This window comes from Lepidochelys kempii, chromosome 1 (genome assembly GCF_965140285.1).
Source record: "Lepidochelys kempii isolate rLepKem1 chromosome 1, rLepKem1.hap1, whole genome shotgun sequence".
NCBI lineage: Eukaryota > Metazoa > Chordata > Testudines > Cheloniidae > Lepidochelys > Lepidochelys kempii.
Window position 1 is genome coordinate 332393317 of NC_136380.1, and position 25087 is coordinate 332418403.

The 25087-nt window shown below is 41.9% G+C and overlaps 1 protein-coding gene across 2 annotated transcripts in view; it reads right to left on the minus strand.

The window, feature by feature from the left end:
• HGF (hepatocyte growth factor) overlaps positions 1-25087 on the minus strand; it is a 78913-nt gene that overhangs the window by 13994 nt on the left and 39832 nt on the right. For both annotated transcript variants that reach the window (XM_073328630.2, XM_073328629.2), the window contains exons 8-13: positions 12784-12958; positions 9648-9775; positions 7993-8095; positions 6500-6639; positions 3693-3731; positions 3058-3154 (exon numbers count right to left, since the gene is read on the minus strand). In XM_073328630.2, the coding sequence (XP_073184731.2) occupies positions 3058-3154; positions 3693-3731; positions 6500-6639; positions 7993-8095; positions 9648-9775; positions 12784-12958 (682 nt within the window). The remainder of the gene's footprint in view (positions 1-3057; positions 3155-3692; positions 3732-6499; positions 6640-7992; positions 8096-9647; positions 9776-12783; positions 12959-25087) is intronic.

Here is a 25087-nt window from a genome sequence, read left to right on the forward strand (position 1 = left end):
ATTACTTAGCTAGCTCGTATTCCAAGTATTGACCTAAAGGTGGAAAGTTCCTATTTGATTACCAATCCCTTGGGTTATCCAGTCCCAACGTACTTCAGTTGGAAACAATCTGCAATATGTGATGACCGGTGTGAGATTATAGAAACTGCGGCATACTATATCATGTAAAATTAAAAGGATTAAATATGACAGATATTCCAGGAATAAAGAAGAGAATTTGGAATGCAGATTAATTAGTTTGCTTCTTTCTACTTCCAAAATCATTATATTTATTTACTGCCGCTCTTTGGAAGGAGATACATCAGTGCTCTGGGCAAAGTTTAACTTCTCACATTTTATGAATTCAAATCATACAGATGTTCAAAGCTTTAGCAAGAACTACTGGAATGAGCCCAAATTCACTTATGCTTATTCTGTGTTGCAGTTCAAAGATAGCAGACTAACACAGATGTTTGCCTTCTACTTCTTTTTGGACTGTATTTCGGCTGGGGAACAAGTTGGGTTCTTTTTAAACGAAAGATTCCTTGTCACTGCATCACAAGTAAGAGTACATATAAACTTTTTGTCAGTGTCACTTGGCCAGATTGGCATCATCTCATTTAGAAGTTGTGACTGGTACATACACAGTGGCACACAGAGGTCAAAATTCTGCTTCAACAGTGGCACAAATTCAGAGTAACTTCTCTGCAGATGAAGTTACTCCAGATTTACTTAAGTGTAATCAGTAGCAGAATCTGGCCTAGATCTCAAGATGCTCAGGGTAATTAATTTTCTTTACATTTTAGAGATGGGCCTTAGCTGCAAAGTATGGTCCCAGATCTGGGTTTCAAGCACCCCAAAGTTTAAAGAGCTTCAACTCTGAGTTTGGTTTTGCCCATTTTAACACTTTGTAATGTTTTCAAAACTCGGATTAGGAGACTGATTTGATTTTAAAATTTCCTCCCTCCACCCCCTCCCCCAAAATGTTCCAGAGTGATCTGAAGTTTTGGTTCAGACCTCTATTATAATTAGTGGGTTTGTTTCTAACAATACAACAGTTGAATAATAAAACCATACTCTTATTCACCAACAAAGTATTTTTCAATCATAATTTTGTTCCTTGTGAATTTTACTCACCCTCCCTACTACCAAACAAAATAAAAGCTTTTCGGAATTCATCTTTCAGTAAAAGACCCCATAATCTTTTAAGTGTCTCTGGTGATTCCCCCAGCCACTGGTCATTCTGTCTCTCTTGAGGATATATTGTGGTATGGCCTGAGACACAGTGTCCAAAGACACATTCCAATTGGCCAGTGGCTGGGCTTTTTCACTTATATCACCTGTGCAGCAACACCTGACAATGCACAGATGAAGCATCATCATCAAAAAACTTCACAAAACAAAGCTGCTATGTCCATTATGGGTATGGGAGAGAGAAAAGTTAACAGAGGAAGGGGAACAAAGGCAGTTAGGGCCGGAAGAGAGGTACTAGTGGCAGGTGGACAGAGGGAAGCACTGAGGGCAAATATATCAGAGATTTAGACAGCCTACTCTTCCAAAATGCCTTTTCTGCAGCAGTTTGTGGCCTGCAAGCTACTTTTAACCCACTTGCCAGAGTAAAAGCTAAACTGGGAGTTGCTTTTGGTGACCAAATATTAAAGGGGAGAATCAAGACACCTGCTATGGTAGGCAGATAGAAGATAGTTTTGGAAAGGTCAGAAATGTGCGTATATCATAGGGTTTGGGCAGCTGTGGGGTGAGAGAAAAGCCATGCCCACTCCTTCCTTTTCCTTTCCTCGGTCATATAACAAACCTCCTTTTCCTTCTTTGCTTGCATGTGCTGAACACACTTGTCTGGTTCAACATAGCACAGGTGCACCTGCCCTGCTTTGTCAGTAGTCCAGCTGAAGTCAATGCTTCACATGTTAAGCATGCACTTAAGTGTTTTGCTCGATCACACCAGCCTTGTAGGATCAATCCCTCAGCCACCTGATCAGTAGCTTATTCAAGAGGACAAAAACATTGTTTTTTGTCAAACCAACTGGGACGTTGAGACAGACCCTGGAAATATTATAAATGATAATTATTTGTATTTTGGCAGTGCCGAGGAACCCCAGTCATGGACCGGGACCTTATTGTGCTAAGTGCTGTACAAACGCAGAACAAAAAGTTGATGCAACATTCCTGTTATTCAGGGAACATGTCACCATAGAACAGTTTGATCATCCAAAATTAGCTTTTCTAATAGAAAGTGAGTTGGAGAGGGATGGGGGATGGGAGTACAAAGGGCTCAAATAGTCCATAGAGCTTTAAAGAAAGGCTAATATAGCTATCAAAATAGTGCAGAAATATACATCAATTGGAAAAGGCAAACAAATGGGTTAAGAACTGCATTTGTGGAGGAGCAGAATAATGAGTTTAAGGAACATGCATTTTTTTATGTTGGGAGTTCTTCATATGGTACCAAACGGAGAACAATATGAGATAAACTATTTCCATAACTTTATCGAATAAGATCTTTCATAATGTAATATACATTTCCATCTGTGGACATTAGGATCTTGTTTTACAGGGAGAAAAGGGATTTCCTTATTGCCCATATTTATTTCTCATACATATTGCATTTCAATTGCATGTAACGAGATGAACAGATAACCTTAAAATTTGACACTGGTTTAAATCCTGCATGTCATCTTAAATCTTAATGTACTGCTGTTAAACTGCAGAAGGCAACATGCAATTCAATTTTCTAACAAGAGACGCTGAAACAAACATTTTAAGGCTAGATGTGATGCCAATGATATAAATGGATCTACAGTAGCTAATCTGGAAAGCAGAAGATTATGCATGTTTTATAAAGAACAGTTCTTATACATAGGACAGAAATAATGAGCTTATAACCAGTTCATGGACAAGAAGAATACAGACTTGGATTCAACAGTTGTTCCAGCATATTTATACTTTGCTTATGCAGTGTTTAACCAAAATGTACGTGTGTCTTTACTGAGGTCTATGTTTTAGTGTAACCTCAAACCTATTTTTTTTTAAAGTAGGGTCATCTTGATAAATGATAGTTACCTGTATGCCAAACTAACCATCCATCCTTCGTTAGTTTGCGTTGGGATTCCATTTACAACTCTCAAATGTTTTGTTGAGGCACAAGAAATGACAGTATCTGAAAGCAGGTCCAGAGATCACATTTTACTAAAAACAGCGGGAGGAAACCTGTACAGTTGCACATAAGGACCACAGAAAGGTCAATTTTTAAGAAACAGATTTTTTTCTCTCAGAGCTACTAAAAGCATTCACAATTACATCAGTTGGAGTGGCAGTAGGCCATCTAATATTTAAACAGGCTGCTGGCATGAAAACATTTAAATAGTTTTATTGTTGAAATTCATATAATTATATAGCTAATACTGAAAGCTAGCACCATACCTCACCAGTTGGAAGAGTGAGTTTAAAAATGTATATCACAGAACACTATAAAGGTATCAGCTTGCCAAGGAATTTTAAGTGTTTCTTTTGTAAATCTCATTTTCTTAAGCCTAGAAGTAATTTGCTTTCTTTAGCTGATATTGTGGCATGCCAATCAGAAAGGATTGGCTAGTTTTAAGGAACTTATTCCTTTACCTCATACATATACACAGAACACTCAAAGAAAGTAGAACTATCATAATGGGACATACAGTATGTATGCAACAATTACTTACGATCTAAATTGGTTGTGGTAGGAGTTGTATCACCTTCACCTAGCAGACACACAAGACGTCCATAACAGTGAAAAATAAAAGAAAGTCTAAAATTAAGAGGAGTCATAACAGAAAAATAAATGCTATGTTATTGATTTTAATAGTTCACAAAGATTAAGGCTTAAATGAGCTTTGGAAAAGGCCACAAAGGCATAGAGGCAAGGAAGGGGGTAGAATTTAATTTCAGAAAAAATTTAGCAACATTTAGAAATGTTTATTTCACATTTTTCCTCTTGGCTTAATTTTGGATACATCTGAACTACACGGACATTTACCAATGCATGCATCTGGTTTCACATAAGCATCGGCCAATACTAATAAATAAGGCTGGTGTTATGAAAAGGAGTTACTTGTCCAAATCCAACTGACTTTCCAAGGAAGTTGGGTTCCTAACCCTAACCCTCTGGAAAATCTAAATCTTATTTATATATTGATATTAGGGAAAATTTATCTGAAGCCAAATTTGTTATCTGAAGATCAACTCAAATCCAGTTATATTTTTTTAAACTGCTTAAGCTTTGTTCAAGTTAGGAGAACTTTCACCTATAACTCTGGGGTTTGAATCCAGAAATAGCACTGCCAGTGGTGACCAAAAATAATTACCATCGCCACATAGCCCACTAGGGCTTGCTGTAAACCAGGAGTTGCTAACCTGAGCCTGAGAAGGAGCCAGAATTTATCAATGTACATTGCCAAAGAGCCACAGTAATATGTCAGCAGCCCCCCATCAGCTCCTCCACCCCACTCCTAGCGCCTCCTGCCCACCAGCAGCCCCACGATCAGCGCCTCCCTCTCCCTCCCCGTACCTCCTGATCAACTGTTTCGTGGCGTGCAGGAGGCTCTGAGGAGAGGGGGAGGAGTGAGAGCATGGTAGGCTCAGGGGAGGGGGTGGGAAGGGGTGGAGTGGGAGCAGGGCCTGTGACAGAGCGAGGGGTTGAGCAGTGAGCACCCCCTGGCCCACTGGAAAGTTGTCGCCTGTAGCTCCAGCCCCAGAGTCGGTGCCTATACAAGGAGCCGCATATTAACTTCTGAAGAGCCGCATGTGGCTCCGGAGCCACAGGTTGGCCACCCCTGCTGTAAACAATCCAAAAGTACTAATAATAAAATCAAAAGCTGAATAGATTTGACATTTGTTCGACTATTTCTTTTCCTCTACACTGACAAAACAAAAACAAAACACCTTTTACACAGTTTCTTTACTTTCAACAGATATAACAACACCTGAATCAGAGGATCTCCTTCTAAGGGCTGGTCTACACCTAAAACTTAGGTTGACCAAGCTGTATCACTTGAGGTGTGAAAAATTCACACCCTTGAGAGACCCAGTTGAGTCAACCTAAGCCCCAGTAGACACCACGAGCTCAATGGAAGAATTCTTCCATCAACCTAGCTACTGCCTCTCAAGGGGATGGATCTACTACAGCAAAGGGGAAACCCCTTCCTTTGCTGGAGCAAGTATCTACGCTGCAGCTGTGTGGCTGCAGCAATGCAGCCATACTGCTGTAGCGCTTGTATTGTAGACAGAGCCTGAACATGGCTGCAGGGTTAGGGGCTGAAAAAGTGCTGCCAGTTGCTCCTAGGAATTAGTGTGATTTTCTTCCTAACTCCTAGAGTGCATAGGGACACATTTCTGCCTTAACCAAGAGCCTATTTTACTCTTGAAATGTTCTCCCAGGTTATGAAGCATTTCCAGTTTTAAGATACAAAATGAAGATAAACATCTTTCAAACTTAAATGTGAATTCCATAATTTGCATCGTGAACTTTTCCCCCCACTATCTCTCAATTAATTTTTCCAATCCCTTTTCTTTATGTTTATTTACACCATTTAATTTTAACATATGATCTGTCTGAAAATGACTTCCACAATATTTGCCAAGAGGGGGAACATTACATCATTCTCTAAAAGTTTAAAGGGAGTACCCCATACACATATCTGTGGTTTTATTCCATATATAATGTATACTGTGTTTTGAGATGTAAAAATTCACACAGAGAAAAACACACATACACACACACAAATAAAAGGCAATGAGTTTGTACTTTCTTGCTTCATATTTAAGACTATCAACTATAGCAAATGAGTATAATGGTGAATAAACTCTTTGTACACTGAAGCAAAGATTTCTTTAATATTTGTCTCCTTTGATCACTTGAGTTATTTAAGTAGTACTGTAGAAATTTGGGCAAATTATGCTATCCAGGTACTTATATGAACCCCACTTTCCCCCAGAATCTGAGCACCTCATGCTCATTTATGTATTTATCCTCCCAACACCCCTATGAGGTAGGCAAGTGTTGTTATCCTTTTACAGATGAGGAACTGAAGCACCAAGAAGCTAAGTGATTTGCCCAAGGTCACATGGGAAGTCTGTGGCAGACGGAAAAGGGAATTGAACCTGGGTCTCAGGAGTTCCAGGGTAACACCCTAGCCCCTGAATCATCATTCTTCCTCTCCTTGCTTGACTATCACTGGTAATCTTGCAGTGGGCAGGATTCTTTCATCTGCTACAGCCCTTTTGTCCTGCTGTGGCAGCATAAATGAGCCTTGGAGCCAGTCAAGGGAGAATCTCCCTGGCACAGGCTTTGCACAAGGCATTTTCTCCCCATTGCCCCCAACTAATGCACAAATTATTCATGATAAGAGTTTAAGTTTTGTGGTGCCACATGTAACAGCCAGAACAAAGACAAATGTACGTTAAAAACAAGATAGCCGACATTATACAGCTGACGGTAATTCCCAAGTTGCAAGGCATCTTCAGTGCTTACATCGAGAAACTGGGCAGTAGTCCCAGGGAATGAGAGGATTGCTTGTGTAGCACCAGGGACCATGAGCATCATCATCTGGATTGCGGCAGTAGTTTTTCTTCAGTTTGCTAATATCTGGTTCCCTGAATACTGGTATGTGCCTACAGAAGAAAACATGCTACCAATAAGTATGTTGCTATAAACATTCATTCCTAATTTTAAATGAATTCACATGGACTATATTCAAGCATAAGAACTGCAGGGAGGGTTGCAGAGTTGCTTTCTAGTTGCTTCAAGGAGTGGCAGGAAAATTCATTTCCTCAGCTCGATATGAAGAAACCTAGCACAAAGCTCCGTATTCAGGCAGTGTGCTCAATGGGAGGCTTTGGGCCACATTAAAGAGCAAATCATATTTCCTTTCAATTAGGTGGGAGTGGCTGGTGAATCAGGATTCCACGTTCCACACCAGAGATCAGAAAGAGGCCTAAAAATCCACCCACATGCCTTAAAGATTCCGCTCGTAGTGTTTTCAGAGTATGCATGCACACACGCATACATGTGCATAACAACAGGACTTCTCTTCCATCTAAAACTGTAGAGATTTTCTACTTATACTGATGAGAATGGGATGAGCCAATCAAATCAAACAGTTTACAGGTCCCAATTAGAACAGACATATTTGTACATGCAGATCATGACAAATCCCTTCAATATAATGGGTTAATAACAGCAGTCAACACAAGTGTATAGCAATTCACGTATTGTACAGTGAGAAATAACCAGACAGTGACTACACAAACTAAACACACAGCACAAATCAGAGAGCAGCGAATTGCATTACTGAGGTAGAATAGTTTAATTAGGGGCCAGTAGCTGCGTGGCATCCCTGCAAGCTGAATGGCTGAAACAGTTCAATTTGTGATTAATCTTGTGAGGAGGGTGTTGTACCTTTAAGGCATCTGCACTTTTTGCTGTGGGAGTTATTTAGAGTCCCTTTCTGAGCAAGCTGAATTGGTGCTTAGAATACAATTGAGCTATGGACAGCCCGGAGAGCTCTTATTCTTGCTTTGAACCTTTCTTGGGTTGTTTATCCATTTTCATCTTAAAACCAACTTGAAACTATGCCTGTTAAACTGAGTTGCCTTTTTCACCACCAATCATCTTGGCTTCCCATTGCAGTCAATGGGACCTGAGGATGCTCAGCAGGGAGCACTCAGCAACTAGCAGTACTCATCCTTAGGGAGCAACTATGCTACATTCCCTACCCTCCTCGCCCACAACTTTAAAGGGCAGAGACGGGAAAATCCCAGGCATTGAATGTACGGGCTATGAGATCCCAAAGTCTGTAATTAGTGGCAAGCCTGAACAAAGACACATTGTACAATATACTTAAATGTTGACGGAAATTATGCTGGGAACTGCAGGGGATATTTTGAAGTGTTTGCATAAGACAGTGAGGTGCAAATTGGAGGTGATGTTTGTACAGGACTCATTTATGTCTTGTAGCTACACACCTCCTTAAGTCATCAATATTCTTGTCCCACATAGAGCATGTTAATCCAGATCTTGTTTTAGATAAATTCCCCATGTAATTCTTGCCATTCCCACGATAGCAATCTGGAAAAAGAATATTGAGAAAAAGAAATGTTGAAGGAACTTGTGCAATAATGAAAAGAAAGTTGTTCTTTTACAGCAAGCATCCACATAATTAAAGATAATCAAGTGCTATATTTAGCAGTCACTATACAAGATAAAGCAAATATAACCAAAACCAGAAAACAAATTAATGAGGGAAAGTCAACCTTTCTGAAATTAGATGATATATCCCCTTCTTAAGGCCTAGGGTCTTAACTATAGTATGCAATAACTTACTTTTACTGTGTCTTTCTTAGATAAATTGGAAGCTTTTCAGTTTAAATATAATTTGCTTACAGTTAACTTAACAGGGTCACTGCAAATTATTCTACTTCTAAAAGCTGCCAGAATATGTTGTGCTCTTTTTAAAAAGTCCAGATGTCCTCAATAGAACTGAGAACAAAACTTCTGAACTCATTAAGGAGAGGTTCTGGATTTTGGCAGCAATAGATAAATTGGAGTTTTTCTGTTCTCTGGCATGGCCAAAGAGTAGTGCACCTTCAACTTAAATACAATTTAAAAACATGCCTTGATAATGAAGCATAAATTAAGTTTATCGTATGATGTGCTGTCACCAAACATGTATGTGTAAAAATAATTTGAAATGGTCAATAACATAAGACTTTATGTATAAAATGATTGATTTGAATGGTCAATATTTTAATTCCAAACAGACTCCCCCAACACGCTTTTGTTTTTTGTTTTTTTACAAACACAAAAAAAAAAGGAGGCAAAATTTAATCCTTGTTAATACAAAAAAATCCAAGCCCCTTATCCCACCAAAAATCTTAATGGAATGCTAGGATAAATGGAATAAAGCTGAAATCTTTTCTTATGAATTATTCTAAAATAGGGTCAAAGCCTGAGCATGCTCTACAAGATGCTGAATGCGGTCAACTCCCATTGATAACAATGCATCTTGCAGGATCAAGTTGACATATAGCAGAGATCTAATGGGAAAATATCTGTAGAAAATGTATGTAATGTTAAAGCTTCAGATTAGAATGCTTCCTGATTTTGTTTAAAATTCACACCTATCTGGGGTAGGTTGCATGTTATTGTCTACATTCATTGCCCGGTGGTCAGGAGTCCACATTAAAACAACCAACCAACCATACATCAGATCTGGTAGCCTTGTTGGCAATTTCAGCAGAGAGATCAAGACATAGCTAGGCCTGGAGAATGATCTAGAGATGGTCCCTCCATCTCAAGCAGAAAACACAATGGTCCAGATCTTCAATTGGTGTAAAATGGCACAGTTCCTTACTTTCAATGGAGCTGTACTGATTTATATCAGCAGAGGATTTGATACAATAAGGCGTCAGATGGGGGAACACTTTCACTGTTGCTTCCTTTGCCTGACTAGAGGGACTAGGCCAGATTCAGAACTCATTTATATGACTGTAAAACCAATGAAATTCAAATGAAGCCAGTGGACTTGCTCTGAATTGCATAAGTGTAACTGAGATCAGAATCAAGGAAGTCAGTCTGGCATCTTGAACTTAAAATATTTTATCTCCTTTGTATCAGTTACCTTGTTCATTTGACACATCACACTTAGGTATTTGGGAGCAATAACCGATCCGAATGTTTGGGTCAGTAGTAAAACACCAAGGTGACTCCGATCCATCTGGATTTCGGCAGTAGTTCTCTCTTAAATCCCTATAAAAATAAATATGCTATTTTATATTAGGCATAACCTAAAACTGCTGTGTTCTATTGCTTTTTCTATTACAAGGTAACAATAATAGAGGCTCCTTGAGGTCTGTATGTTATTGATCAGTAGTTAGTGCTGAGAGATTTAGGTGAGACAATAAGAAAGCAGGTACTAATAAAGTAAAGCAATTGTAACTGGAGTATGGTTAAAGAGGAATCATCTCCAGTAGATCTATGTTTTGACTAGCTATAGGATTTCACTTTAAGTACAATAATATTTTAAATGTAGTATATTGCCATATGGGAACTTCCACCATTTTTTTCAAAGCTTTCTCTGATTACAAAATTCTTGCATGGCATCAGATACACCTGAAACCTATTAAAAGTATTTAAAAAAATACAAACCATGCCATAGCATTAAAAATTCTCAGTACTTTGAATGGCTCTGTAGAATGTTCAGAAATGGTGTCCTGTAGTTTCTCGTTGATTTAATTAGGAAACTGAATCTTAATATATGAAAAAATTGTGTTGAAATCTTATACAGGTGTTACCTTTTGAATAGGAATCTAATCACAAGGGAGTCACTCTTTAAAAATCTCTCACAGCTTGAATTAAATAATCAAACTTCTCAAATGTAAGTTTTATTCTCTTTTCTCCTGAAAGCTGTTCTCACTTTCTTTGCAATTTCACATTCCACAGTATTTTCCCATCTGCAACAGTCATTGATAACTGACGTTATAATAAATAGGCCTGATCCTGTAACCCTTATTCACATGGGTTTTCCTCAGTCACACAAGCAGTTCCATTGACTTCATGAGGGCTACTAGCATGATTAATAACTACTCATATGAGTAAGGCCTGCATATCAGCCCCATTATTGTTTTCAAGGTGAACTGTTACAGGGCTACTTTTTTACAGGAGATTGTGAGAACAGTACATTAAGCCTAATCTTACAATAGTAGTGACTCAGGCAAAATGTCAAAGACTCAATTGTATTTTGGCTGAGAAAACACTTCAGGAACAGCTTCACCGATTGTCTTTCAGGTGGGCGCAGGAAGGTCCTGCTCAAACATCTATGAGATTTATACAGGAGATTCAGGACCAGTTCCAATTCTATTCCCGCACTGAAGTGAACAGGAACGCAAAAGGTTAACATGTGAGTGATTTAAACCCAATATTCTTGCCCAAGGAGAGAATGCTTTTAGCTTTACGCCTATATCCAAGTGACTCCAATTATTGTTCATTTTACTGATAACTCTGTAAAGGATTGTCATAAATATAAAGGGAAGGGTAAACCCCTTTGAAATCCCTCCTGGCCAGGGGAAAGCTCCTCTCACCTGTAAAGGGTTAAGAAGATAAAGGTAACCTCGCTGGCACCTGACCAAAATGACCAATGAGGAGACAAGATACTTTCAAAAGCTGGGAGGAGGGAGAGAAACAAAGGGTCTGTGTCTGTCTGTAGTCGTCTTGGCCGGGGACAGAACAGGAATGGAGTCTTAGAACTTTTAGTAAGTAATCTAGCTAGGTATGTGTTAGATTATGATTTCTTTAAATGGCTGAGAAAAGAATTGTGCTGAATAGAATAACTATTTCTGTCTGTGTATCTTTTTGTAACTTAAGGTTTTGCCTAGAGGGGTTCTCTATGTTTTTGAATCTAATTACCCTGTAAGATATCTACCATCCTGATTTTACAGGGGGGATTTCTTTATTTCTATTTACTTCTATTTTTTATTAAAAGTCTTCTTGTAAAACACTGAATGCTTTTTCATTGTTCTCAGATCCAAGGGTTTGGGTCTGTGGTCACCTATGCAAATTGGTGAGGCTTTTTAGCCAACATTTCCCAGGAAAGGGGGGGTGCAAGTGTTGGGAGGATTGTTCATTGTTCTTAAGATCCAAGGGTCTGGATCTGTAGTCACCTAAGCAAATTGGTGAGGCTTTTTACCAAACCTTGTCCAGGAAGTGGGGTGCAAGGTTTTGGGAAGTATTTTGGGGGGAAGGACGCGTCCAAACAGCTCTTCCCCAGTAACCAGTATTAGTTTGGTGGTGGTAGCGGCCAGTCCAAGGATAACGGGTGTAATATTTTGTACCTTGGGGAAGTTTTGACCTAAGCTGGTAAAGATAAGCTTAGGAGGTTTTTCATGCAGGTCCCCACATCTGTACCCTAGAGTTCAGAGTGGGGGAGGAACCTTGATAAGGATATAACACACATTAAACAACCCTGACAATGCCCCAGGTCAATGAAGGGATTGACGCAGCAAATACAAGTGTTTTGCCCAAAACTACAGAGCAAGTGCTTCTCAGAGTCAAGGTTAGAACTCGGGCTGGAATCTCTTCCACTCAAGTCTTGTGCTCGGGCCAAGGGATCAGTGTCATTAAATCTAGACAAGGTAATGAAAATACACGCTAGAAATGTAATCATTAATGAGGGGGAAATAGAACTGACAAGACAACAAAATAAAAAAGGTTAACTCCATAAAATATTATAAATGTCAAGTATCCACAGTGAGATTGTTTAGCTTAAAAAAGGGGGGGCGGCACCAAGATTAAGTTACTTCTGAATATTAAAACTACAGATAAACAATTGTCTCCTTCTAAGAAACAGTGATGCTTTATTAATGGGATTTAGGCCACAGTATTGTAAACACACATGTACTTAACTTTGAAATCAGTCTACTCATGTGGTCAAAATTAAGCTCATGGGTGTTTTCAGGATAAGGGTCTTCAGTGTGTAAAAACAAAGACAGCCTTGAACCAATTCATCTGTGACCCATAATAACCCATAATTTTTGTTTTCAAAGAGTAAGAATTATTTATAGCACAGTCTTGCAATCTTCGTGTAGTTTCCAATGTCAGAGGCAACAATGAACATGTCAGCATGCAGAGTAATGATGATGATGATGACAATATTAAAAAAGTAGTAACCTTTCTTTGAATACCCGTTGGCGACATGAATGTCTAAATTGCAGGAACTGATCTCTGCCCTGTAATCTATGACACCTGCACACGCTACTCACTTGCACTTGAAGTTTTCTGGAGTGATGTTGTGCTGGTGAGGAAACTGGGAGACCCAGTGCTGACACTGGACTCCACTCCATATGGTGTTCATGGTACCTCGGTAGCCCTCACCTTGCCCCTTGATGCACTCTGTCATTTCTACGGCAGCATCAGTGATGTTCACAATGGTCTGAGCTGTAAATGGAAAGAAAAAGAGTGGTTTCCTTTTCCTAAGAGTGAGTCTGGTGTTAGTGTACTGCAGTTCAGACTCTATAGCTATTCAAATCCAGGGCCTCTGATGACATTGTCAGTGATGGTCAAGTCTGGCAACTCTAAAACAATTAATTTCCTCTTTAAACTTTTACAAGACCAACGAGATTCTCTGTGGCCTCAGGGACTCACGTTAGCACATTTGCTTTCAGGATTAGGGCATAAAATGTCTGAAATATATAAGGGTTCCTTTGTAAATCTTGCTGCACAGAGAGATACTAGGTTGTTTCTACAGCAGTCAGTGTCAGAGTCATATTCTTAGTTATTATAATCCCAATCCTGAAAGTATTTACACACATTCTTAATTTTACCCAATTGAGTAGCCCCAATGGGACCTCCCACGTGTTAAAGTGAAGCCTATGCATAAATGTTTGAAGGATTCATACCCTAATGTAGGGAGTTTTTTTCCAACGCACCCAAAATATCAGTGATGGATTAGTGAACAGTACTTACCTAAAAAGCAATAAATCTTATTATTAGCTAATGTCCTAAAGCTCCTTTAAGCTACTCATTTTATGCTTCATAAAGTTAAGAAAAAGAAGTGCCCTAACTTCTGGAAATTTGAGATCAGAATTCTCTAGAGAGAGATAAATATTTTCAAGACCAACAAATGCATCAGATTCAAGGTCTTTCACAGATGTTAATATGATCTGCATTAATCCTAGTCTGGGCTGTTTTGAACTAAATTCAGACAAACAGTGGCTTCTCAAATGAGTCATTTCAAATGCTTGAAAGCCTCTTTATATTTCCTGTAATTGAAAAGTTGATGGAAAAGATGTTGTAGCACAAAAATTATTAATTAACGCAAAACTAAACACACTACGGTAATGTCAGTGTCTTCCAAATGCCCCCCAAAAAACATGTTTGAATAATTATTCAAGAGTCATTTTGTAATTGTTGCTAATTGGTATTTGTTCATAGTCTGATGAGTAATTTTACAAGTTAATTTACCAGGTATAGTTTTCAACTGTAAATATGTTAATAAACAGTCTCTAAATTAATTTTTCTATGTTCCAGGAATTAGAATAATATAGATGTGTTCTATTGATAATGTCATTCATTCTTAGTGCATCAGTAATTCCAGCCAGATCTCCTAATTTGCAAAGGGAATGGATCTCAGGAAAACGAAATGTTATAACATAGGTTTCTGTATGACTTATTTTCAAATCCCTCATTTTAAAGATCATATTAACATCAGTCAATAACATCAAGATGCACAGTGGTACTATATATATCTCTGTGCTAGAACTCTAAATTTCTCTTTTATTCATCGTAGGATGCTTTTACCTCTGCTTCATAGTCAGATTAATTGCCTGTCTCCCCTTCCCAAGGCAGTCCATCTGCAAAAGTTGCCCCTCTGCACTGAGGTTATGATTTCCAAGCTCATTCCAAAGCCAAAAGGCCATTGTGATGTCCCTTCTATGCCTAGATTTCTGCAAGCTGGTAAATGCACCCTCTAGGGTAGATTCACTAAAGGGATTTGAAGCAGTAGCTGTTCTTTAGTTTTAATTTTTTAAAAACATTTTTATTGATTTTATAAATAAAACCAGGGCAAAGGGAGAAGAACTGGCTCTTAGAGAAGCACCTAAGATAGAGCAGTAATGGGCAGGGTCAGCAGAGGCTTGGAGAGCTCTAGGCTGATGACTGTCAGACTGGGGCCCTGACACAAAGGGGCAGAGAAGGTGCTGGGGCTACAGGGAAGGGGCCCAGGGAAGTAGGCAGTGGAGGAGATTTGGAGGAGGGCAGTCAGTGGCTGCCACTAGAAGGTCCCTGGGTCAGGGCCCAAAGTAGCGGGTGGGCCTGGGCCTCCACTTCCCCCCACCCCCTGCAATTGCCAGTGATGAGTGGCTAAGCCAGACTGCAGTTTGCCCTTGGAGGAAGTGGCTAAACTGAGGATTGCAGTGACCCACTGAGGCGAGTAATAGAAACAAAAGCTGCCAGTCTAATAGCCCCATCTCTGTCACTCATAAAATGTGTGGCTTTGGACAAGTCACTTAACCTCTCTGCATCTCAGTTTCACCCTTTACAATGTTATATAATAATATCACATGACAGGGCTGTTGTGAGGATTAATTAGCAGAGCTGAGTGAATTATTCACAATGAACAATTTATCCTCTGAATGTATCCTTTCCCCCTCTTTTAGAATAATTGCAAATAGATTGCAATTTCCTCAGACTTATTCATTCTTTGAACTAATTTAATGATATTATTCCTCAACATTTATTCTGTGTATTGATCATAAACTGAGCTGACTATATTTGGAACTTGATCTTCATAAATTGAGCCGTGTCCTTTAGTTCCAATTAGTCAGGTAAGTCACAAAGTATTATTTCTGTTCCCTGATTGAAGGAGAAGCACTTCTGGCACCAATACTTAAGCCTCCAAATTTAAAATTTGGCTTCTGGAAATTCTCAAGAATGCAACTTTAAAATGCATTTTCCATGAACATTTGCAAAAGGCAAAACACAAAAGGCCTATGAATATGGCTAAAAAAATCTAAATGATTATTTCTTGTCTTACACTATCCCATCCACCCAACTCTATCAGGTCCCAATCCTGCAAAAAGTCCTGCATGGATTGCTTTTCAGGATCAGGTCTTAGTCCCTGATCCAGCAAGCCATTTATGCACATTTAAATTTAAACGCATGACTAATCTCATTGAGTTCCAAAGGAACAGTCATGTGCTTAAAGTTACACATGCTTAAGTGTTTGGCAGAAGAGACCTTAATTAGGGGCCTTAATTAGTAAAATAAATTAAATAAGGGCCTTAATTAGTAAAAAGGTAGAACTGACTTCAAAGGGAGTGTGATTCTGTGTTATGTTTTTACATTTTTATAAAAAGTGCTATGGGTTATATATTAACGCTGTCCTGTGAAGTTTTGTAACCGTTAGCAGAAATAATTTTGTCACTTATCTATTTTTTGGAACTTGAATGAAACGATTTCTTACAATTTGAGGACCAAAAGGAACCCCACTAATTTTATCACTTTGATTGATTCAGAAAGCTGTGACAGATTCTCCCACATCCCTTCTACGCCTCTACACTTTCACCATCACACTCCTAACGCAAAAATAAAAAAGTTTCAAAAATGCAAAAGTACCAATTTTTCATAAAATTGTCTCTCTTTTGATATCTTTATATGAACTACTTATTAAAGGAAGCCCTTGTGCAGAAAAAAACAAAAACCATATGGAATTTTGGGAGAAAGGACAAGCGCACAACCTGGAGCTTTGCATGGCAAACTGAGGATGATCTTCTCGATCCTATTCCTCACAACAATGGTAAGGTAGGAAAAGAGCAGTCAACACTACCATTTGTTCCTTCCCTAGAGAATTCCACAGTAAAGAAATGAGTATAGAAGAGACTACCATTCTTAGAAACCAAGGAGAAATCCTGGCCACGTGGAAGTCAATGGCAAAACTCCCATTGACTTCCATGGCGGCAGGATTTCACCCCATGCTGGCATTTGTGGAAATTTGATATTAATGAAGGTGGAATTTTCTTTTAATGGTAACAGTAGCTAGGTTTACTAGAGAAAAATTAGGTGGATAATTCGCAATGAACCCATAGAGCCAAATTCTGTTCTCAGTGATACCAGTGCAACTTGTTCGAGTCAATGGGTTTACCAGGGTGTAAATGAGGGAAGAATTTGTCCCTGTTTTTAAAGACAAGCAGGTTTGTACCTAATACAGTAGAGGAACTGTTCTAAAACAACTCAGTCATAATAAAATGTGACCTGTGTAATGCTGCAGAGATCAGTGAGAAGCTGGGGTGATCTGTTGAGCAGGTACTGCTCATGCACAGTAAAGTTGCCCCAAAGGAGCCTTAATTCATGTCCTGTATTATTATTGAATTTGAAATTCTAGGCTATACCACAGCTTGGGTAACTTTCCTACCCTATATTTTGAACATTGGCTCTTCAACCCCTTCTATGTGCTTGGTAGCTTTATTATGATATACAGCACAGCAGAGGAAAAAATACCTGCTTTATAGCATTGGTGTGGAAGAACCATGTAGCGCCAATTTTAATCTACATTGCCTGAGGGATAACTAAAGAATATATTAGAGCTGAATCCAAAACAAAACACAGAGGGTCATATCTTGGCACATGCTGCAGCCTGAATGTTAACACCGACAATTAGATTGTTCTGGAATCCAGATACACATTTCAGAGTTGTTCTTACCTCTATAATGGGCTGAAAATCTCTGAATCCAAAACCCCTTTATATTTAATGTGTTCAAAATCCAGATCTGGATCCAAATTTTGACCCTGAATCTCACCTCTAGATTAAACAGAACTCCTACTCAATCTCATATTGAAAAGTATGCTAGAAGTAGAGAGATGGAGTCTTTATAAAGAGAGAGAAAGTAATACATAGTTACACAGAATGAACACTGTATCAACCCTCTGTTAGGCCCAATTGTAAAATTAAGTGGGAGGTAACTATCAAATTTTAAACACCAGTCTCTTCCCACTGACTCACTTCTATAAACATCTTTATGTTAAGTAAATATGAAGCTTGAGTTGCACTTTCTTTATTTGTGTAGTTTGTTTCAGCAAGACACTCTAAGGGCTTGCCTACATGTGGTCACTCAGGAAAGTCAAGACAAATTAAGTGAAGGTGCAGAAATTCAAGTGCACTAAACACCTGTGTGGGTACTCTCATTCAGAAGTAAAGTGTCCTTGGTGCATTGTTGCTTAGGAGGATTAAACTACAACAAACTTTACTTCTGAATGAGAGTACCCACACAGAGCTTTTAATTTATGCACATTAACTTCACAGCTTTAGTTAATTCATTTAAACTCCCTTAATAGACAAGCCCTAAGGCACAGCTCAACATTCAAATCAGCAAAGGAATCTCTGCTTCTAAAAAATGTAGTTGGCAAAAATAGAGGCGGTCCATTTCTTTATCCTCCCAATCAGTGTTGACAACAGCACCCTCGTCCCTCTGACCCACGCTAGCAACCTTGTTATTTCTGACTCCTCTTTCTCCTTCTCTTATCACATCCAGGTGCTCACTGAGTCCTGTTACCTCTTCAATATCTCCAAACATCATCCTTCCTCTCTGTCCCTTCTACTCTGATGTAGGCTTTCAATACTTCTCACACTGACTGACATCTGGAGTCTCCTCCTCTCTGTGCTCCCAACAAATGTCTCCTCTCCTCTTCCCCTGTAGGCCAACTAACTGTATCCTCTTTCTCTGTCATTCTAACCATGTTATTGTGTTCACCCCCCACCTCTGATTATTATAACAGGCATCCACTCTCCTTTCCCATTAATCCCAAATTCCTTGTCCTTATCTCCTCTTCACAATCCCTGTCCCTGCTTCCATCTCTGCTCTCATTTCCTCCTACACCCATTCTGCCTATTTTAATGCTCCTTTGTATCTTCTCTCCTAACTAGAAATTGGCCCAAGCCAAAACCACATCCACATATGTGAACAACTTCAAACCAACTCATGTGCTCAAAACCTCAATCCAGATCCAGCTACTGCAGTTTGAATCCATCTCTAATCCTAATTGTTGCCATCATCTCCTTCTCACACTCTTGGCTTTATGTCTTCATTTTCATACTGTCTTCTGTGCTTGGAAGAGACTTCAGTTTCTGGTACACCAAGTCCCCTGACTTCTGTCCATTCAAATCCTTCCATAAACATACATTTATTTTATGAAGCCATCCGTACATTGATTTCATCACTAAAAATGTTGCGTTCTTGCATGTGAACTGTCTCATATACCATATTTCTGAATTAAACTGCAAACTACTTGGATTTATTTGTGTTTTGCAAAGTGTCATATATACTAATGCATGCTATGTACCAAATCCTGGGCTGCTGCTGAGAGCTGTACTCTGCGAAGTTTGGGTGGAGTACGAGGGAGGGAGCACAAGGGCGACTGTAAACCAAGAATTCACCTGTGCTGAGGAATCACATGGTAGCTGGTAAACCAGGTTTAAGGCTGTTTGTTCAAAGCTTCTCTAACACACAGTAAGTTCTGGGCCAACAATTAATAGTAATGATAGCAGCAGAAGGCAATTTCAGATTAATTTAGAGAAGATAATAATTGATTATCAATTTAGGGTTTTTTTTATTATGAGGTTTCATCGTCTACCTTTAATACTTTTATGGCCCCTGTAGTAGGAAGAGAGTCAGAGACATAAGCCCTTGTATCAGAGGCCTGGTATGAAGCAGAACCAGCTCACAGAATCTGGCAAGAATAGGGCTAATATTGCAAAAATACACATTCCTCAGAAGTGCTAAGCACAGAGTACTTAAGCAAACACATCCCAATATGAAGTGGTACCAGAACATCCCGATATCAAGGATGGTGCAAAAACATTCCCCAAGGATAACAGGAACACACTGACCCCTCCTAAAAGATAAAGTCAGGATGACAGTACGTAATAAAGATGTTTTGATCAAACCAACGTGTACAAGATAATAACTAGCCAAGTCAGGGGGCACTAAATAACTATGTCGGAGGCAGTACTAACTTGTTTGTATCAGGGTATAAAAAGGGTATAATCCTGAGTGTCTCTGGATTAAGTTTAGAAGTGTGTGCAACAAGAGTGATGTAGTGGTGGCAGTCTGCTATAGACCACCGGACCAGGGGGATGAGGTAGATGAGGCTTTCTTCCGGCAGCTCACGGAAGCTACTAGATCGCATGCCCTGATTCTCATGGGTGACTTTAATCATCCTGATATCTGCTGGGAGAGCAATACAGCGGTGCATAGACAATCCAGGAAGTTTTTGGAAAGCGTAGGGGACAATTTCCTGGCGCAAGTGCTAGAGGAGCCAACTAGGGGGGGCACTTTTCTTGACCTGCTGCTCACAAACCGGGTAGAATTAGTGGGGGAAGTAAAAGTGGATGGGAATCTGGGAGGCAGTGACCATGAGTTGGTTGAGTTCAGGATCCTGACGCAGGGAAGAAAGGTAAGCAGCAGGATACGGACCCTGGACTTCAGGAAAGCAGACTTCGACTCCCTCAGGGAACGGATGGCCAGGATCCCCTGGGGACTAACTTGAAGGGGAAAGGAGTCCAGGAGAGCTGGCTGTATTTCAAGGAATCCCTGTTGAGGTTACAGGGACAAACCATCCCGATGAGTCGAAAGAATAGTAAATATGGCAGGCGACCAGCTTGGCTTAATGGTGAAATCCTAGCGGATCTTAAACATAAAAAAGAAGCTTACAAGAAGTGGAAGGTTGGACATATGACCAGGGAAGAGTATAAAAATATTGCTCGGGAATGTAGGAATGTTATCAGGAGGGCCAAATCGCACCTGGAGCTGCAGCTAGCCAGAGATGTCAAGAGTAACAAGAAGGGTTTCTTCAGGTATGTTGGCAACAAGAAGAAAGCCAAGGAATGTGTGGGCCCCTTACTGAATGAGGGAGGCAACCTAGTGACAGAAGATGTGGAAAAAGCTAATGTACTCAATGCTTTTTTTGCCTCTGTTTTCACTAACAAGGTCAGCTCCCAGACTGCTGCGCTGGGCATCACAAAATGGGGAAGAGATGGCCAGCCCTCTGTGGAGATAGAGGTGGTTAGGGACTATTTAGAAAAGCTGGACATGCACAAGTCCATGGGGCCGGACGAGTTGCATCCGAGAGTGCTGAAGGAATTGGCGGCTGTGATTGCAGAGCCATTGACCATTATCTTTGAAAACTCGTGGCGAACCGGGGAAGTCCCGGATGACTGGAAAAAGGCTAATGTAGTGCCAATCTTTAAAAAAGGGAAGAAGGAGGATCCTGGGAACTACAGGCCAGTCAGCCTCACTTCAGTCCCTGGAAAAATCATGGAGCAGGTCCTCAAAGAATCAATCCTGAAGCACTTCCATGAGAGGAAAGTGATCAGGAACAGCCAGCATGGATTCACCAAGGGAAGGTCATGCCTGACTAATCTAATCGCCTTTTATGATGAGATTACTGGGTCTGTGGATGAAGGGAAAGCAGTGGATGTATTGTTTCTTGACTTTAGCAAAGCTTTTGACACGGTCTCCCACAGTATTCTTGTCAGCAAGTTAAGGAAGTATGGGCTGGATGAATGCACTACAAGGTGGGTAGAAAGCTGGCTAGATTGTTGGGCTCAACGGGTAGTGATCAATGGCTCCATATCTAGTTGGCAGCCGGTATCAAGTGGAGTGCCCCAAGGGTCGGTCCTGGGGCCGGTTTTGTTCAATATCTTCATAAATGATCTGGAGGATGGTGTGGATTGCACTCTCAGCAAATTTGCGGATGATACTAAACTGGGAGGAGTGGTAGATACACTGGAGGGGAGGGATAGGATACAGAAGGACCTAGACAAATTGGAGGATTGGGCCAAAAGAAATCTGATGAGGTTCAATAAGGATAAGTGCAGGGTCCTGCACTTAGGACGGAAGAACCCAATGCACAGCTACAGACTAGGGACCGAATGGCTAGGCAGCAGTTCTGCGGAAAAGGACCTAGGGGTGACAGTGGACGAGAAGCTGGATATGAGTCAGCAGTGTGCCCTTGTTGCCAAGAAGGCCAATGGCATTTTGGGATGTATAAGTAGGGGCATAGCGAGCAGATCGAGGGACGTGATCGTTCCCCTCTATTCGACATTGGTGAGGCCTCATCTGGAGTACTGTGTCCAGTTTTGGGCCCCACACTTCAAGAAGGATGTGGATAAATTGGAGAGAGTCCAGCGAAGGGCAACAAAAATGATTAGGGGACTGGAACACATGAGTTATGAGGAGAGGCTGAGGGAGCTGGGTTTAGCCTGCAGAAGAGAAGAATGAGGGGGGATTTGATAGCTGCTTTCAACTACCTGAAAGGGGGTTCCAAAGAGGATGGCTCTAGACTGTTCTCAATTGTAGCAGATGACAGAACGAGGAGTAATGGTCTCAAGTTGCAGTGGGGGAGGTTTAGATTGGATATTAGGAAAAACTTTTTCACTAAGAGGGTGGTGAAACACTGGAATGCGTTGCCTAGGGAGGTGGTAGAATCTCCTTCCTTAGAGGTTTTTAAGGTCAGGCTTGACAAAGCCCTGGCTGGGATGATTTAACTGGGAATTGGTCCTGCTTTGAGCAGGGGGTTGGACTAGATGACCTTCTGGGCTCCCTTCCAACCCTGATATTCTATGATTCTATGATTCTAAGGGATCTCAAAGGGAGTATTTTTGTCCAGCCGAGGGAGGAATGGAAAGTCCCGCCTTTCACTGAGCTGCGTCTGTTGTCACAGGTATGCTATGTGAATAACGTAGCTGAAGTCAAAGTACTTAGATCTACTCACCGCATTGTCTTCACTGCAGTGAGTCGACTGCTGATGCTCCCCCGTCGACTCTGCCTGCACCTCTCGCTCCGGTGGAGTACAGCAGTTGACGGGAGAGTGCTTGGGGGTCAATTTATCATGTCTAGACTCGATGCAATAAATCGACCCCTGCTGGATTGATAGCTGCCCGCCAACCCGGCAGGTAGTATAGACATACCCTCAGTATCCTCATAGAGTGCCAGGTGCTATTACCGTGCTTTGTCAACAATAAACCTGGTCTGGCGCCTTCGTACCTTAATAGATTTTGTGGTCATTGAGTGGTTCGTTCAAGGTCTGCTGTGCCGGCTGTCTGCACAGAGCTGGGACAGCACACAGGGAGAACACACACACGCTGCCAAACATCTAACCACAGCCCCCATTATGCTAGTATCTGAGCACCTTGCAATTTTTAATTTATTTATCCTCACAACATCCTTGTGAGGTAGGGAAGTGCTGTTATCCCCATTTTAGTGATGGGGAACTGAGGTACTGAGAGACTAAGTGACTTGCCCAAGGTCACACAGGAAGTCTGTGGTTGAGCAAGGAATTGAACCCAGGACTTCCAAATCCTCGGCTAGTGTCCTAACCACTAGAAGAGTGGTTTGCAAACTATTTAGGCTGTGTATCCCTTTCCAAATAACATAGCTTACCACATATCCCTATCTGAGATAGGCAGAGGCAATGTGTGGGGGTGGGGGGCGCATGCGTGGTCACATGCCCCTTTAGTCTTCTGCCTTCTATTTAGAAACAACTCAAACTGTCTATTCAGAAACAACTCACCCCGCCCCCCACCCCCTCCCGGACGGTGATTTAAGAACCAAAAAGCCTGACCTGTCCGGGAAACTACGGATGTATGTTAACCGTACCTAAAGTTCTTTTTTAAAAAGATGGGCCTGAACTAAAAATGAGCTCTGTTTCACATGTGTGGGTCCCTGCCACTCCCTGGGGGTGTGCTAGGGTGACCAGATGTTCCGATTTTATAGGGACAGTCCTGATTTTGGGGTCTTTTTCTTATATAGGCTCCTATTCCCACCCACCCCCGTCCTAATTTTTCACACTTGCTGTCTGGTCACTCTAGGGTGTGCACATGTGTGTGTCCCAGCTGCTCCCTGCCCCCCTCATTGAAGCAGGTGTGCAGGGTTACTGCCCTGGGAACTGCAGGGCACCAGTGGATGTGGGGCTAGCGGCAGACAGGGGCGTGGGGCAGGGTTAGCTGGAGGCAGGGGATGCAGGGCTGGCTGCGGGGCAGGGGCTGACTGGAGGTAGGGGCTGGCTGCAGGCAGGGCAGGGGGGTGCAGGGCTGGCTGGAGACAGGGGCTGGCTGCGGGCAGGGCAGGGGGTGGCTAGAGACAGGGGCTGGTGCGGGCAGGGCAGGGGGTGGCTAGAGACAGGGGCTGGTGCGGGCAGGGCAGGGGGTGCATGCAGCAGAGGCTGGCTGCAGGCAGGGTGTGCGGGGGTGGCTGGAGACGGGCTGGCTGCAAGCAGGGCAGGGGGTGCAGGGCTGGCTGGAGACAGGGGCTGGCTGCGGGCAGGGCAGGGGGTGGCTAGAGACAGGGGCTGGTGCGGGCAGGGCAGGGGGTGGCTAGAGACAGGGGCTGGTGCGGGCAGGGCAGGGGTGCATGTGGCAGGGGCTGGCTGCAGGCAGGGTGTGCGGGGGTGGCTGGAGACGGGCTGGCTGCGGGCAGCGTTTGCGGGGGTGGCTGGAGACGGGCTGGCTGCAGACAGGGCAGGGGGTGTGTGCGGCAGGGGCTGGTTGCGGGCAGGGGGTGCAGGGGTGGCTGAGACAGGGGCTGGCTGCGGGCAGAGGGTGCTGGAGGTGCGGCAGGGGCTGGCTGCAGGCAGGGCAGGGGTGCGGCAAGGGCTGGCTGCAGGGAGCGGGTGCGGGGGTGGCTGGAGACAGGGGCTGGCTGCGGGCAGGGTGGTGGGTACTCACAGGGAGAGCAGCAGGATGCAGCCCAGGACCAGCAGAGCAGCCGGGGACCCACCAGGCAGCAGCGGGAGCCCCAGGGCCAGGGGAGCAGCAGCAGCAACAGGGCTCATGCCCAGGGCCAGGCGGCAGCCCACATGGCTCCCGCAGCACAGCGCCCCCGGCGGCCGGAGGAGGAATTGCATCCCCTGCAGGGAAGCGGGTTAACAACCGGGTCTAAAACTGCTTCAAAATTTAACAACCGATTCACGCGAACTGGTGTGAACCGGCTCCAGCTCACCACTGGGCACACCCCACAGTTTGAAACCCCCTGATTCTGAGGTACACCAACGCTGCTGCAGTTTTAATTGAAAGGAGATTCAACTTGATTAGATTGCCAAGTCTTACTAAATACATGTGTTGTCGGCCATGATAGGATTTTTCTCATATCCCCTCTGATGAGAGCTCACATACCCCTAGGGGTACGTGTATCCCAGTTTGAAAACCACTGCACTAAAACATCCACCATATTTAATGGAAAAAACCTCATTTACCTGAGTTTTATTCAGTTTTGAAGATTTTTAAAAAGTGGAGGGTTTTTTTCTGCTGTAAAATTAGAACACTACTTGATAGTATCATCATCATCACTATTGTCTGATTACTAATGTGAAACAGAATCAAGCAATTTATTGAAAGAACTTTTGTATGGTGGATATATCTTTTACATATTCACCCTTACACAGAACACTATCATTTACTATAAAGAAAATTTAGTTTCGAGTGTGGAATTTCCCCTGATATCAAATGAAGATCAAAAAGAAGACTGTGTACCCAATAAAGAGAGCCCAACTTCATCACAATATCAAGAGCAAAGT